General features: G+C 44.3%; 3 protein-coding genes and 1 long non-coding RNA gene across 13 annotated transcripts; 3 read left to right on the plus strand and 1 right to left on the minus strand.

Annotated features, from left to right (window-relative positions):
* Positions 1-455: 455 nt before the first annotated feature.
* On the plus strand, positions 456-6018 carry LOC106743311 (ATPase family AAA domain-containing protein 5). The gene is made up of 5 exons (XM_014617024.1): positions 456-916; positions 1324-1856; positions 2005-2318; positions 2538-4093; positions 4684-6018. The coding sequence occupies exons 1-5, from the start codon at positions 680-682 to the stop codon at positions 5461-5463; spliced, it is 3420 nt and encodes a 1139-aa protein (XP_014472510.1). The 5' UTR covers positions 456-679; the 3' UTR covers positions 5464-6018.
* Positions 6019-6116: 98 nt separating this feature from the next.
* Positions 6117-13511, minus strand: LOC106743312. Of its 2 annotated transcripts, XM_014617026.1 has the most exons (13): positions 13210-13345; positions 11660-11789; positions 11460-11596; positions 11121-11271; positions 10757-10995; positions 10482-10601; positions 10072-10275; positions 9815-9984; positions 9539-9685; positions 9322-9442; positions 8145-8323; positions 6568-8019; positions 6117-6324 (listed from the first exon to the last, which is right to left on the minus strand). In XM_014617026.1, the coding sequence occupies exons 1-13, from the start codon at positions 13325-13327 to the stop codon at positions 6190-6192; spliced, it is 3303 nt and encodes a 1100-aa protein (XP_014472512.1). In that variant the 5' UTR covers positions 13328-13345; the 3' UTR covers positions 6117-6189. The 2 variants fall into 2 exon arrangements, with proteins under 2 accessions (XP_014472512.1, XP_014472511.1); XM_014617025.1 differs by having other exon boundaries at positions 9815-10275; positions 13210-13511.
* Positions 8392-9897, plus strand: LOC106743314. 2 transcript variants are annotated; one of them, XR_001374350.1, is made up of 3 exons: positions 8392-8698; positions 8823-9015; positions 9810-9897. It is a non-coding gene; the product is annotated as an uncharacterized LOC106743314 (long non-coding RNA). The 2 variants fall into 2 exon arrangements; XR_001374351.1 differs by having other exon boundaries at positions 8823-9009; positions 9810-9893.
* On the plus strand, positions 10063-15124 carry LOC106743313 (phosphomannomutase). 8 transcript variants are annotated; one of them, XM_014617030.1, is made up of 5 exons: positions 10063-10150; positions 13866-13957; positions 14057-14251; positions 14337-14604; positions 14746-15124. In XM_014617030.1, exons 2-5 carry the CDS (start codon positions 13898-13900, stop codon positions 15009-15011), a joined length of 789 nt encoding a protein of 262 aa, XP_014472516.1. In that variant the 5' UTR covers positions 10063-10150; positions 13866-13897; the 3' UTR covers positions 15012-15124. The 8 variants fall into 8 exon arrangements, with proteins under 8 accessions (XP_014472516.1, XP_014472518.1, XP_014472517.1 ...); XM_014617032.1 differs by lacking the exon at positions 10063-10150 and adding an exon at positions 13286-13370; XM_014617031.1 differs by lacking the exon at positions 10063-10150 and adding an exon at positions 13327-13414.
* The last annotated feature ends 401 nt before the right edge of the window (positions 15125-15525 follow it).

The following is a 15525-nucleotide window of genomic DNA, read 5'->3' on the forward strand; positions in this document are numbered from 1 at the left end:
TCTCACGCTTCGGTGTGCGTAAATTTCTCGAACTGGCGTGCAGCCGGTTCAGCTAAAAGGAACAGAGCAATTGAGAAGTTCACTCAAGGTACGTATAAGAGAACATATAAGTTATTTATCTTATGCTACGCGAGTAATATGGTAGCGACCGTAATAGTTTCAGGATCCCGAACATTCTCTCCGAGGCCGGTATTTATAGTCGGATCTAATGATTTGAAACCGCCGTAAATTTCCAGATGTTTCGTAGCCAGTGAAATGAGCCGTACAGCATCTGAAGATAAACTCAAGACGGTCTCGAATATAAAGTTCGACTACGAATAGCGGCCTCGGAATTCCCTATTTAATAGCCAATCAATGCGTCTGCGACGAGCGAAATTTTCACTGCACACCACCGCTATTTGTAGCTGATGAGATGCGATATTAAAAAGGCGGGAAGCCGCAGACTGATGGCGAGCCATCATGGTGTCGTATCGTCGAGAGGCGAACAACGGTTATTTCGCGAGTATTTCGTGGAACGTTTGTATTTCGTCGCGACACGAAAGCAATTTTTTACGCTTTAGGCACACTCGCAATTTTTATTCACACTTAATAAACGAATAGTATATCATAGTATGTATAGTTGAGACACGATTAATGTTATTTTCGCGGTAAAAGTCCCTCGTCGGTCCGTCGTCGAAACATGAGGGATATCAAGCAGTACTTTAGGAACGGTGCGAAGACCTATAAGAAAGCCGTTGATTCCGCGGAGCGTACAGTGGAGGAAGAGGAAGACGTGGCCGACGCTGCGAAGGGTAGTAATCGCAAACGTAAACGCGTCAAGATCCGCATATCGCGCACCGGCTCGAACGGGAGGACCTGTGATATAGTTGAGAGCAAAAACGATCTGATCGACAAGACTCCGAGTCCATTCGCCAAGGTGAACAATTACCGAATTTCACCAAATGAAACGCCTAAGTCTCACTTAGCTAGCCCCAGCACAAGTCAGGATTCCGAAGAGGCACTGAATTAAGGAATTAAGAAGTCGCTGATATTTGATCAGTTTGCATAGCTGTAGCAAAATGGAAAGGATTTTTTGTAAATGTATAATTTCGCTAAATTCGAGTTGACGTTATTTTGATTAGAAAGCATTCAGGTTGAAATTGTTTTGGAATGATCAGAGTTTGAAATAAACGTCTTTTCGTTAATCAAGCTTTAGGAATGATTAAAGTTAAGAGGATTGCGTTCAATGTTATTTTCATGGAGAAATATCAATTTTAGGATTAGTCAAGTTACTTCCTGATGAACACATGTAACTTATTGGACCTTATTTTCAATGTTTTTCAGCTTGGCGCAGCAATGAGTGGAAATAAATCTAGAAATGTGCGGAATATCTCACAAGGTGAGAACGGCGAAACACATGGAAACAAATTAGACGAACAGATCGTTGTGGATTTGATTGATTCATCCGATGATACTCCAATAAAGAGCGTTCATGATGGAGGTCTGGCAAATGCGAGATTTTGCGATGACGATTCTCAGCGCGAAGAATCGAATGCCTTTCAAGTTCTGATGAGTCGTGGTAAACCGATACAATATAAGACGCCACCGCAACAATCCGTAGAAGCCGAGTGCCATGAGAAGTCTAGTGAAGCTAAAGAATTAAGATCTAAACGTAAGGAGAAATTGATAGCATTGGCTGATAAGAAGGGTTACTTAAAGAGGAAACTTACTGACGCGGAAGAAGGTGAGAGAATAGAAAGGAATATAGAGAACCGTATGAAAATCTTCAAAAGTAACAATAACGGGAAGGATGACGGTGCTGAGTTATCAATAAAAAATAACAAGCAGCTGTCTGGGGGCTTGTTGAATTATTTTAGGTAGAGTATACAACTGATACTGTGTAGCATGTACAGTGTTATAATTTAGTAATTTTATTGAATTAAATATCAATATATGTAGTATATATATGTGTGTTTGTGTGTCAAATTCGTAGATTACGTAAATAATTGTCAATTTTCCCCACAGCAAATCGCCCGTAGAATTAAGGAACAAGGAATGTGTGTCTACCATTATCGTGAAAGCCGACGTGCACAGAACCGAGACTGCTGACTTCGAACCCGTACCTGTACTTAAGCCGATCTCGAATAAGATTTATCCCGTTAAGAGGTGCTCGAAGGTCGACTTGAATCTTTCCAAACTGGACGACATTCACGTCATAGAGTCGGAGAATTTGACTTCTCCACCGACTCTTGTGACCGACAAGCAGGAAAAACGGCAAAAGCCCCGTTGGTCTCTACGCATAAAACTACATTCTTCCGAAGACAACGACGGTCAGGACGGTAATGATAGTTGTAAAATTTCACGTCGAATGACTATTATGATCTATGTTTCACACAATACATATGATGTTAAATGTCGCGCGAGTCTCCCGATATTTATCGGTCGATGGCGATGATATGTTTTTCATACTTTGATCGCTGATGTAAATAGCGCGTCTTCTAGCAAGTAATTATTCGGCTTCGATACTGCTGAATTGACATTCCTGATTTCCCACATAGATACTACTGACGACGAGCTGTTCTCGCCGAGAAGCAGGTCGAAGTTCGTCCCGGTCGCGAAGTCTCAGACACTCTTGAATACATACGTGGAAAACGACAGGAGCCGCTCGAAGAATCACAACGGACATATCAAGGTAAAGGCGCGAGACAAGGAGGAAAACGAGTCGCTCGGCAAGCGGAAAGCTAGCGTTCCGGCGAACGTCGTCGAGGGTCCCGATACACCTCTTGTGATACGGTCAGAGGAAGCTGGCAAAGTGGAGAAGACGTTCAACGGCGCGCACGAGACGGTCATGACCGACGATTCCGAGTGCGAGATCATCAATGAGTGCGTGTCGGGGAAGAAGCCGAACGGGAAGCTGGCACCGTTGTTTACGAAACGGCGTAGAACCGACCCAGCTGTCGTGGCGGCTAAACGCTTGTTCCTGCAGTCGGATTTGAGCGACCTGGAGAGCAAAGCCACGGACAGGAAGCCGAGCAACGTCACACTCACGTTACCATTCCCCGTCATCAGCCACGTCGCCCAGTTGGAGAGTGGCTCCTCTTCGAGCAGGTCGGAGATCGAGCATAAGTTTCCTATGAAAGCCGAGAAGAAGTACCTGCCTTCGGTGAACATCGACGAGTACAGGTGCATTACTAATTACAACGAGGCGGTCTCCGGGGCGACCGTTTCAGTCGACAAGCCCGTGAAGGGGAGTTTCGAGGAAGTGCTGTCGGAGATGGAGGAACGTTGCCCGGACGTGCCGGAAATGTGGAAGACTGTCTCGACGATCCGAAACAAGACTGAGAAGAAACGAGCGAGAGGAGGAGGCAGGAGAACCAAGTCCCTCGAGCGCAAAGGGTTGACGGGTAGCGTGGAGGCGACGACTCGGTCGCACGATTGCGTGTGGACGTGCAAGTACAAGCCGATGAGCGCGCAAGAAGTGGTCGGGAACGAGGAAGCCGCGACTAAGCTGAAGGACTGGCTGAGCGGCTGGCGAATTACGACGAAGGAGGGCTACAGCAGCGGCGAGGAGTTCTACTCGTCTGACTGCAGCAGCAACCCGTACAATCACGAGAACAATCAGACAGCCGTGCTGCTGGGCCCCCACGGCAGCGGGAAAAGCGCGAGCGTCTATGCGGTGGCGGAGGAGCTCGGCTACAGCGTGCTCGAGGTGAACGCGTCCTCCAGACGGACCGGCAAGAGGATCCTGAAGGAGCTGGAGGAGGCGACCAAGTCGCACAGAATCAAGAAGAACAAGCACGGGTCTTCGTTCGAGCGAGCTGCTGAAGAGAACGAGGCCCCGGAGATATCGCAGAACTCACTGATCCTCCTGGAGGACATCGACCTCATCTTCGAGGAGGACGAGGGCTTCGTCTCGGCGGCCTATCAGCTGGCCTCGAACACGAAGAGGCCGATCGTTATGACGTGCCGGGACATATGCCCGCACCTGAGCAGAATGGCGTCGCAGCAGAACAAGATCTATTTCCGGCAGGTGAACGGCAGCAGAGCGTCCGCCCTCTTGGAGTTAATCGCACTGGCGGAGACCGGTCACCGGCTGTCGCACGATTGCCTAATGGTGAGTTCTCTGCGGTGTCCTTGTCTCGATATTCGAATCTCCGTGTTCCCACGAGGTCTGTTCAACTAAAACTGTATTGCACTTTTTGCCGTATGCGGACTATTTGGATGTTGCCACCTAAATATCCCTTTTCCTACGCCACGTACGAAAAAAATCTTTCAGACAAAAGTCGTAAGGTTTGGAGGGGGGCATAAAGTGATGACCTTAACTTTGTTGTACAGTCAACAGTTCAAAGTCGTTTCAAGGTCAACGTTATTATTTTTTTTTTTCTTAACGCAATTACACAGTTTCTTCGACACAAATCGATTCCTCTGTTTGTCCCGCGTGTGAAAGTATTAGGATAAGATCGTCGGAAAGTGAATACTTTTCGAGATATTTTGCTTGTTCTAATATTTCTCGGCGCAAGAGATGTAAAGTATCTCATAAAGTATACATTTTTCAATAACATCGTCTTAGCAATTTTGAACGTAGAATGACAGGTGGAATTGATCGCTGTAAGCAAGTGTATGGAGAAACCAGCTTTATGATAAAAAAAACACCGACACCGATTGTGTATAATTGTAAACAGATCTATCTGTCCCGCTGTTTAGAAATTATTACAAACGGGCGATCTGCGGAAGGCGCTGCTGCAATTGCAATACCTGCTGCTGTCCGGTCCGCCCGTGTTATCCGAGCAATCCGCAACCGCGAGGTCGTCGCTTTGGCAAGACATGCAACGTTATTTGTACAAGCCCGCGATCAAACTGAGCAAGAAGCACAAGGCTAAGAAGGACAGGAGTGGCGATAAACCGAACGAGCAGATGGGAGACGATCCGGCGCGCATATTGAGCGGTTTAGCGAGCGACTTGGACGGTTTGTCCTTGGTGTCGTCTCTGATAGACGTGGACGACGTGGTTTTGAATCCGCCGAAGGCGAGCGTACAGCCCAACCTGTCCCTGGCCGAGAACCTGTCGCTGTACTCCGCGTCGCGGCGCTCCATCGCGGACATCGCGAGTTTCATGAGCGAGCGGTTACTGCAGAAGAAGCCCTTGAGCGGAAACGAGAGCGCGCCGAGCAATCCGAACAACGTCGTCCTGCGAAATCAGTTGAATCGGGGAGTCGACTTAGCGCTGTCGTACGTCACACCCGCCTGCCTCGACCGGCGGGTGATGGCGACGGATTACCTGCCGACCGCGCGAGCGATCTGCCGCGCCGAGCAGTCCCGCTGCGTCGGCAGTCACAAGCGTGGCAACCGGTTCTTCCACTATTTGCACGGCCTGAACGTGCCAACCGCGTCGATGAAGCCGAACATCCTGGCGGCCGCGTGCCGAACGTTGCAGGAGAAACTTGGCGAATTTACGTCGGACACAACGAACGTCAATGTCGATTGACACTCGGAAGATACATTTCTTGGACGTGGGAGGCGCGAGCAGTCTTATTCTGTCACGAGTCGATTTCAGCGAGAATGTACGAGCTCGCGTCTCGTGAGACGTTGTTTATATTGAATTTCAATTGCATTTATCATCATTGTTATGAAAGTCGAATATATATACATATATATATATATATATATATATATGTGTCAGTTTTTAATATTATTCGAGTATCACTTTATATCAGTGCCTTCGCTCGTCTTTGTAATCCAATTTATATGTGAGCCAAGTACAGGTATACCCGGTGTACGAAAAATTGGAAATGATGCGGGACCATATTCCGAGTGACTCACGACGACGTGGAATGTTATTCTTGTGACGGGTGATTTTTACCCTCGCACTTGATTTTTATCACCTGTGTAACGTTAAACGCGGCCGTCCGGTGTTGAATTTTATCCACTTCGATGTACAGAGTGGCGTGTGTGTGTGTGTGTGCGCGTGAACATTTCAGATGTGATAGCATGCAGCGCGACGCGAACACGAAACTTTCATACACTGCTGTTGTCTATACACTAAATACCGCAACGCACTACCAAACGCGGATCGTTAAATTTCACATTGTACAATCACCAGGGAAAATCCTCTACATCGCGAGAACATTTGACAAAAAATACATATTTATCTTTACAAACTCCTTTATTCCCACTTTCTCCATCTTTCGCGAGCGCATTGCCGGGATGATACTTAAATTTTTATATGGTGCAATTTGCGATTCAATTCCTCGAACTTGAGTATCTTGCGTATGAAGAAGTCACCGTATCGATGCGCCACCTTCGTGTCGGCGATGTGAATCATGTCGTGGTCGATGTAGAAGTCCAGCTGGAAGAACGACACGGTTTTCATCAGTATAAAAAAACGCCCAAATTAATCCACGCAACTTGTTCTTTGTTTTGAATGTAACGAAAGAGAGAGACGAGATAACAATGTATCACTTTCAATGAGTAGAATCGATATTCTGTCGAGATTTTTCCTCATAAAAATAACGACTCTATAGAATTTCATATTAGATACAAGTTTATTAGACGTTGGCTCAGATATAAACGTATGTTGAGGTAAAATCACCTCGGATCCTGACTGGAATTTCCCGTCTAACCCCGACGTGCCCTTCGTCCAGACGATGTTCTTCATCTTGTGCTTGAAGCAGAGCAAGTGGATCGTCAACGCGTTCACCTCCTTGTCCAGGTCCCAGCTCTCGTCGGAGCGCGAATTGCTGCCCATGAAGGTCGCCAATTTGCTCAGGGGCAGGGTCGTGTAGAGCTTCAGGTACGAGCGGATGGTCGGCAACATCTTCTGCTGGATCACCTCGTCCATGAACACCTGGGTCTGATGCTTGATCGCCTCGCGAACGTAGTCCTCGTTGGGATTCTCCGGATTCGGCGGCGTCAACGAGAGGAACTTGGGACAGGCGAACACGAAGCAGTTCTCGAACTCGGTGAGATCGCCGTACTGCATCTTGTACATCTTCTCGTGGTAGTTCTTGTCGCGCAGCGCCTGCTGCAGGCCCTCGTCGATGCACTGCGGATGGAGGACCAGGCAGATCGCGAGCAGGTGGTACATCTGCTCGGTCTGCTTGTTGATCTGATCGTTCTGGTAGCTCCTGGTGGCGAACAACTGCTTCGTACGCTGGATGTAGAGCAGAATACCGGAGAAGGTGCGGATCGCGTCCGCGTAACGGCGCATCATCATGTAGGCGAAGCCGACGTAGTAAGCCGTCGAGATCTGGCAGCCGGGCACGTGCGAGTACGCGCTCTTCTTGTACAGTTCCACGTTCTCCAATACTTTGATGGCCTGGTAATAGTCACCCAGCAGGGAGTGCAGACGCAGGAGCCCGACGAGCGAGAAGTAGCCGAGCATCTTGTAGAGAGAGTGCCGGCCGAAGGCGCCGGCCACGGAGTCCGGGTCGCCGCCGCTCGCGTATACCTCCAACTGACTCTTGATCTTCGACTTGTCCACCAGGTAGTGCAGGACGTTCAGCACGCAGAGCACGTCCCAGATCTTGTTGTGCGCGTTCAGATTGTCGATCTCCTCCGGAGTTTTGTTGGACAGATTGGCGCGGTACTGGGCGAACGACTGGAACTGGTAAACGAACTCGTCGATCAGCTCCCACAACCACTGATCGGGCAGCTCTAGCTGCACCGGCGTCTCCGGGTGCAGAATGTAGTTGAAGAGGTCGCAGTAATTGTAGAAGGAATTCAGACGCTGCTCCAACGTCGGCCCCTGCATACGGGCGTAGATGTGGCGGTAGTAGAGCTCCTTGTAGAGGGTCAGGAACACCGGGTCGTTGTCGACTAGATGGGCGATCGTGGACGCCTCCGGCCACGGTGACTTGTCGAACAGCTGCTCCGAGATCTTGGGGAACGAGTTCTCGTAGAGGTTCTGGATCTCGAAGATCATGCCCTCGTTGATGCAGTTGCGCAGGAATACGAGGAAGTTGCGCACGATCTCGGGCAGCTGCCGGTAGCTCGTACGGTCGTACTGGTCGTCCGGCGGCCCGTAGTCATCGTACGCGTCATACTGTGGACGGACAGAGCGAAGGTGAGCCGTGCGAGTGAGGTTATGTCGAAAGTTAACGCTAAAGATCGCGCGGATGTTACGTCGAGTAATGATATAATCGTGAGTTTCTCGGAGTGCATCAGTACCTCGTTGTAGTCGTCGTACATTTCGTTCGATAAACGGTGACCTGGACAGAACGTAACCCTTGTCTCCGACACGTACGGTGCGAGCACGAGACCGCTGCACGGAGCGTCATGGGTTGAGGAAAAACGTCGTGATTGGCGGCAATGATACTCTTTCACATTGGCTCGGTTGATGACATCATCTTGAATTCAGGTGGCCAATCAGACTTTCGCTTCTTCCCTTTATATTTTCAGAAATCGCACGCGTATCTAAATATTCATGCATCGTGACTCTCAATTTGTAACAGCGATAATTTTATAAGCAGCGAATGTTTGAAAGTTAGCGAAGCGCTGATACGTATCCGTCCGACTCAGTTCGGTAATGTGTGACGATCGTTTGTTTACTTTATCAGTTGTTGCAATTTCAACGAGGTGTGATGCTCGTTTTACGACTACAAAACTCAAATTCTCTCGTTGTGCTGGGACTCGTTATTTTGAGTCTTATATTTATGATTCAGATTAAACAAATATACAACAACAATCAGAAATATAACAGATACATGACGTACAAGCAATATGTAAGATCTCGATATATTTTTATAGATATTTTAGTAATTGTTAATTGGTCGAAATATCTTCAATAACTTTTGTCGCTTTGCTAATGTACTTTAGGAAATGATGGGTCTCATCATTTGTTTCCAGATGAACGAAATAGCGACAGAGTTGAAGGCGGTAGTGAAGTCTGTAAATAAATCATCTGCATATGTTCGTCAATTGAACGAGATGCTCTCAAAATATCGGGAAAGAACGTTGAAGAATATCTCAATGTCGAAAACTGCCTCAATATCGTAAATATTTTAAGCTACTGGGGGGAAAACTCAAATTGAAGGTAGTAGTAAGTGTTATATTGAAATTACAAATATTTGTTATTGCACTGCATTTTTTAATCTTGTATAAGAATACTGAATATATATGTACTGATTAATACATGTATTACATAGAGTATTAGTTATAAAATCTATTCTTATGATTTAACTTATACATAATGAAAGTTATAAGAGTATTTTATGTTTTTATATTGAGTATTTGCTGGATAAATGCAAAGTTATAAGGAGGAGGGAACATTTGTGTAAATACTGTTAATGTAAACGAACATTAGACATCTCTCAATTCAAAATTGAGTCCCAGCCCAGTGACATACATTGAGGATCGTTCTTGTTAACACCAGTGTCTTGGAGAACAGCGTCCGGTGCGCACATCCATGGATCCTTTGTCGCTTTCATCCAATTGAACAATCGTTCTTGAAGATAAACAAACGTGTTCTAAAATTAGAAAATACATATAAGTTATCGCACTTATCATCAACGGGAACAAATATTCGCTATTATTTCTATAATTATTCTATAATTCTACATTACCCTCATCGATGGCTTTAAAGCTATATTATTTAATTCCTCCGGATCATATTTTAAGTCGTACAACTCCCACTCCGGTCTTTGGTAGTATTGTTTTAAAGTTTTGTACCACGGTAGAAATTCGTGCTTTTGCGTCCTGTTCAGAAGATCCTGTACACACAGTATATGTGAATTAATAATTACATGTCTATATTGTTCATAAACCCTTATAAATTTGTATAATACGGGCGCAAAAAAATATAGCGTACATTGAATGTTATTTTTTCTTCTTCAGATTACCTGGAAAGTCGGAGATAGATAGAAGTCTTGATCGATAGGGAATGGCATCCTATAGTTGATATTATGTATAAGCTTGTGGCGTTTGGTCCTAATCGCACGCATCGGATAGTACATAGTAACTTCATGATGCGTCTGGCTGGCGAAGATCGCCGTGCCGTTTTCCGTGGGTTCTACAAATGGGACATCGATTATCTCACAACGCGATCCTGCTAATAGACGATAACACATACTGCCATTGATGTTGCATGCGTGTGTACCTTCACGGAGCAGTGGTAGAAGCGATTTGCCAGTAAGCTGCGGAGGAGACACTTCGTCGAGGTCCGACGACTGATTCTCGTAAGTCACGTTAAACCAATCTAATATCGTTGGGACTATGTCCAGCAAAGATGTCATGCTGTACGTTACGCTGTTCTTCCTATGGTTGTGTATCGGCGACGAGATCATCATCGGCTCAGCGATGCCTTTGATGATTAAAGATCAATAATAAGTATCAATCGGTAATTTCGATCTCTTTGCACTTTATATAAATTTTAGTTTTTATCAATTAGTAAATACATATTCTGTAGAGTTCATCTAAACAATTTAAATTCTTAAACATTGCTGCCATTCGTTTCCCGCATCTATGTGATGCAGTTTTACGAGGTATAATTAAATTTAAAAATAATACCTGGATCGTACAAGTTTGTACGGGCGTTTGGAAAAGGTATGCCATTATCGGATGTGTAAAGGATCAGAGTATCGTCCTTGTAGCCGGCATTTTCGAGTTCTTCCAGTACGAGACCAACACCTGAAAGATTTTGTACATACATGTATGTACGTCTCTCTCTTTCTCTCTCACACACACACACACACAGCTAATATTCTTCTATAATATTTGAACATTTTGTGCGTTTGTATGTTAGAAATATACATGCACATATATTTGTATCATTCTAAACACACCTTTATCCAAACGAGATATTGTTGTGTACTGGGCGGAAATGTCTCTCCTAGCGGCTTCTGTGTCTTGAACGTAGTAAGGTACTTTAACTTGGTCCCATTGATAATATATCGGATACCAATCCGGGATTGTACCCATTCCAACGTCTCCGTTGCCGAATTTCTCGCAAAAGTTACCATACTCGGGATGAGTGTGTCCGCAACGATGAGGATCGTGGAAGGCAACAAGTAGGAAGAAGGGTCTGCAAAATTTCTGATATAGATGGAGAAATCCTTGCAAAATAATGCTCATCACTCGAGAAGATAATACGATTCTTTATAATATAATTATTGACTTAACGTTGATTTTGTTTAAAGTTTCACTCACTGTGTTTTGTTGTACGAGAGAAATTCGCGCACCAACAGCTTAATATGAGTGATATTGCGGCCTACTTGAAGAATAGGATAACTTTCCTCTGTACGTTCGAAGTCAAATGGATAAACTTCGCTGGGACCTACATGCTTTTTGCCGATAAGTCCTGCATTAAAAAAGTGCTTAAATATCATGACAACAACTTTGAGCAAATTTCACTTAACGCTCGCAACAATCGCGAGCATCGTTCTGTCTTTGTTTAATATCCAAGAGAAACAAGGATAGAATAATGCTCGCGAGCGTTGAGTGGAACGTGCTCTTTACAGATCCATCAATTATTACATTTTGCAATACCTGTTTTGATATTGTTCCTTTTCAATATTTTCGGCAAACTTTGAACGTTTTCAAAGGAATTGAAATGATGAACACCTTGATGGAGGCCGTACATTCCATTTTGATGACTCGGTAATCCAGTCAATATTGCAGAACGGCTACGGATTTATAACTTAAGTTACTTCTTCTTGAGATTGTCAATTTAGATCCAAGAGATCTACCTTGGTGAACAGCTGCTGGCTGATGTGTACGCATTGTTGAACAATAGACTCTCCTTTGCCAACTTGTCCAGATTGGGAGTCTGGCAGATTTTATTCAAGTAGGATCGCATCTCGAATCCCGCATCGTCAGCTGCGAATTAAAAACAAAAAGAAAGAGACCAATGATCTCAAGTAGGTCAGATTGGAGTCAAGTATATATATGTATGTACACATATAGTAGCGGACATATATGTACGTACAGTTAGGAAAATTTAGTTTTATTCATTGTGTACTTGTACATGAAATAGTTAAACAAAAGTTCATTACGTTTCTTATAAGTTTATAGCATATATCATGAGATAGCAAAGCAGTGTTTATCGATTTACAATAACTAAGAAGTTTCTTGTGTTTGTTTGCTCAAGTGTCATATTTTCGGCGGACACGTACTTACGTACACTGTGGTAATACACAGATAGGTCAAACGTTCTCTACCGAGTAATGTAGGTAGAGACGTGTTGTGACAGTGTTGTGACAGCTGTGATGAGGAAACGAAAGAATATAACGCTAGAACAACTTCGGCAAATACAGCAGCTTCGCAAAAAATGGAAAGTCTTGCCGGAGGAAGATTTCTACAGAGCTTGGGATATCTGTTATGGCTTGTTATTAAGTTGTACAACATATTAAACGTCATGGATCGCCAGATAATTTTCCTCGTAAAGCGAGACCACGAAAAACGGTGAGACTACGGTGTGTTTCGGGTCATTGTCTGCTTGATAGATCCATTCTTTCGGCATATATTCTTCAGCAAATGGAAGCAGTACATTTGCTACGTATGTTCAAGTACGTAAATCTGTCCATGATCCCTTTTATTCGATGAATAGGACTTGTACAATTAATAGTCATAGAACCTCATACGACTACTGACACGCCACCACCCCCTATTACAGTTGATTTTATACAATTCGTGCAATATTCTTCATCTATGCGACGTCTTACATATATTTTGCCATCAGATCCAAATCGATTAAACTTAGATTCGTCAGTAAAAATAACTCGAGACCATTTGTTGTTGCGTCCAGTTTAAACGTTCTTTTGCAAACGCAATTCTACCTCGGCGAATATTTTCTGATACGAATGATTTTTTTTTAGCAACGCGTCCATGTAGTTGACATTCATTCAATCTACGTCAGACAGTTCTAACACTTATATTTTTATCAAGATCTGATGATATTTCAGCGCGAATATCACTTGCAGTTTTAATGACACTTGAGTAAACAAACACAAGAGACTTCTTAGTTATTGTAAATCGATAAACACTGTTTTGCTCTCTAATAATATATGCCATAAACTTGTAAAAAAAACGTAATGGACTTTTGTTTAACCATTTCATGTATAAGTACACAACGAATGAAACTTAATTTTCCTAACTGTACGTGAGTATATGTCCGCCACTGCATGTATAATGGATTTGAACTTCGCATAGCTGCAACTAGCTCGTTCTCGTTGACTCAACGATTATCCTTGAAAGTTATTTTTCTGTGACTCAGCAAGAAAATAGAAAACAGAATTACCCAGAAGTAGCAGAACATTCTTTTGAGTGGCGTCGTCACTCGCACCGGTGTTGCGCAATTCTAGCAAGACAATGCACAACAAAAGGCATAATTTACTCAAACAGCTGTTCCGCGACATGTCGGCGCGCACGATGCACCGGGAAACGCGCCGAGTTAGCCACGTATGTGTGCCAGACGTTATGTGTTTCCTTGCGTCAGAAGTTAGGTAATTCCGGATTACGTGTACCGTGATCAGAGATGCATCATTTTTTTCCTATGATCTTCTAATCTCTAGAACGATAACAACGCTGATACGTGGAGAGGTAAAAAATACACGACGTTCCTCCTCGACCATGTGCGCGAGAGGTTAGGTGTGCATGGGAGGTTATGTGATCAGCTCAAAAAAAGTAGTGGAAAAAAGAAGGAGGGGGAGATTGTTAATTCGTTACTTTAATACACGCGACACGTGATTTGTAATCTCGCTTTCTGATCATTAATTTCCTCCGCCTCAAAATCGTCCGGCCGTCGGACACGCTTTTATCTGGAATATCTTACGTAATCTCGGAAGATTGTGCGCTCAATTTGATCTTGCACGTCACTTTGCTCACCTTGCGAGCACGTTTTCCTCTCAAGGTATCTGTATTTGTATCAGTGACTGAAGTGGCAACGTGTTTCAGTGTTCTAGGCTGTTCAAACGCAATTCTGCATCATGTCGAAGAAGATCATCTGCTTGTTTGACGTCGATGGCACACTCACCGAACCACGACAGGTATTGCATCTTGGCTGAGTCTGTAAAATAACAACTCCCAACTATTCGGACTAGGGCTTGGTGTTGATACATACCTTGGGAAAATGCTTTGCTTCTTAGCCAATTAGTCCCAGCATGGAGAAGTATCTTCTGGAAACCGTGAAGAAGGAGTTTGACATCGCGGTAGTCGGGGGATCCGATCTGTGCAAAATTAAAGAGCAGCTGGGTGGTGGGAGCGTGTTTGAAAAGTACAAGTACGTTTTTGCAGAGAATGGCCTTATCGCTTTTAAGAATGGTAAAGCCTTGCCATCGCAAGTAAGTAGTGGGAGAAGACGAGCGACAGAACGTTAACCATGCAGGTCGAACACGCAAGCTGTTCCTAACACGTACCGTATCGCAGTCGATTCAGGATATGCTCGGGGAGGATGCGCTGCAGGACTTTCTGAATTTCGTGTTACACTATATATCTGAACTGAAGCTGCCATTCAAGCGTGGGACTTTTGTAGAATTCCGCACTGGTATGTTGAACGTCTCACCGGTGGGGCGAAATTGCACCAAGAAGGAGCGCGAACTATTCAACGAGTATGACAATGAAAACCATATCCGTAAGAAATTTATACAGGCCCTCAAGAAGGAATTTCCCGACTTGGCGTTGACTTACAGTATCGGTGAGTTGAACATCTCTGACGTTTGGCCCTTATCGCCCATCCTTGCTACCTGTAATCTTGAAAATTAAAATTGTCGAGATTTTAGAGTCTTTGTGCTGAATTTTTCATTCATTTTCATTTCATTTTTTTCTCCCTCCCAAGGGGGACAGATCTCGTTCGACGTCTTTCCCGTTGGTTGGGACAAGACGTATTGCCTGCGTCATATCCAAGGCTACGACGAGATCCACTTTTTCGGCGACAAAACGGCCGAAGGTGGTAACGATCACGAGATTTACGAGAGCGATCTGACAATAGGGCATCGCGTCACCTGTTCGAAAGACACAATTAACCAACTCAACGTCCTCCTGACGCTCGTGAAAGAAAACAGAGAGAAGGAACAGCTCAGTGTGCCGATGCAGTGCGTCTGATCGACTGTGTGTAGCCTAAACTCGAAGTGTGTTTTTCTAAGTCGAGATGTAGAGCGGTACTTTTGCTATACGGTGTACAATGCACATGCAGGATTCGTTCCCTTCTTCTTATATGTAAGAATCTTTTCTTTACTTCATCCACTGATTCTATTGCATTCCTCTGACAATATAAGAAATGATAATTATTAGTGAGCATTTTTAAGTAGGGATTCTTTGTTGCTGAATATTCTATATGAAACTACGCGCGTTTTTTTTTTTTTTTTTTTTTTAGTGATATGCGTGTCCGCCCTTTATATTCATACATGCTTTATGCATTATAGTTTGATATGCAAAAGTTATAAATGTTGAATAAAAACGTTTATCAGTATTACGAATATAACGGTTGATTTGTGTCGTGTGAGACAGATATCAATTGCATAAGTATCGCGGATACGCACACACACACATACCGTACGCATTCATCGCGCGTTTCACACATAGATACGCGTACATGTGTTGAAACGATATTAAGCGG

This window comes from Dinoponera quadriceps, unplaced genomic scaffold (genome assembly GCF_001313825.1).
Source record: "Dinoponera quadriceps isolate SergipeBrazil2010 unplaced genomic scaffold, ASM131382v1 scaffold616, whole genome shotgun sequence".
Taxonomy (NCBI): domain Eukaryota; kingdom Metazoa; phylum Arthropoda; class Insecta; order Hymenoptera; family Formicidae; genus Dinoponera; species Dinoponera quadriceps.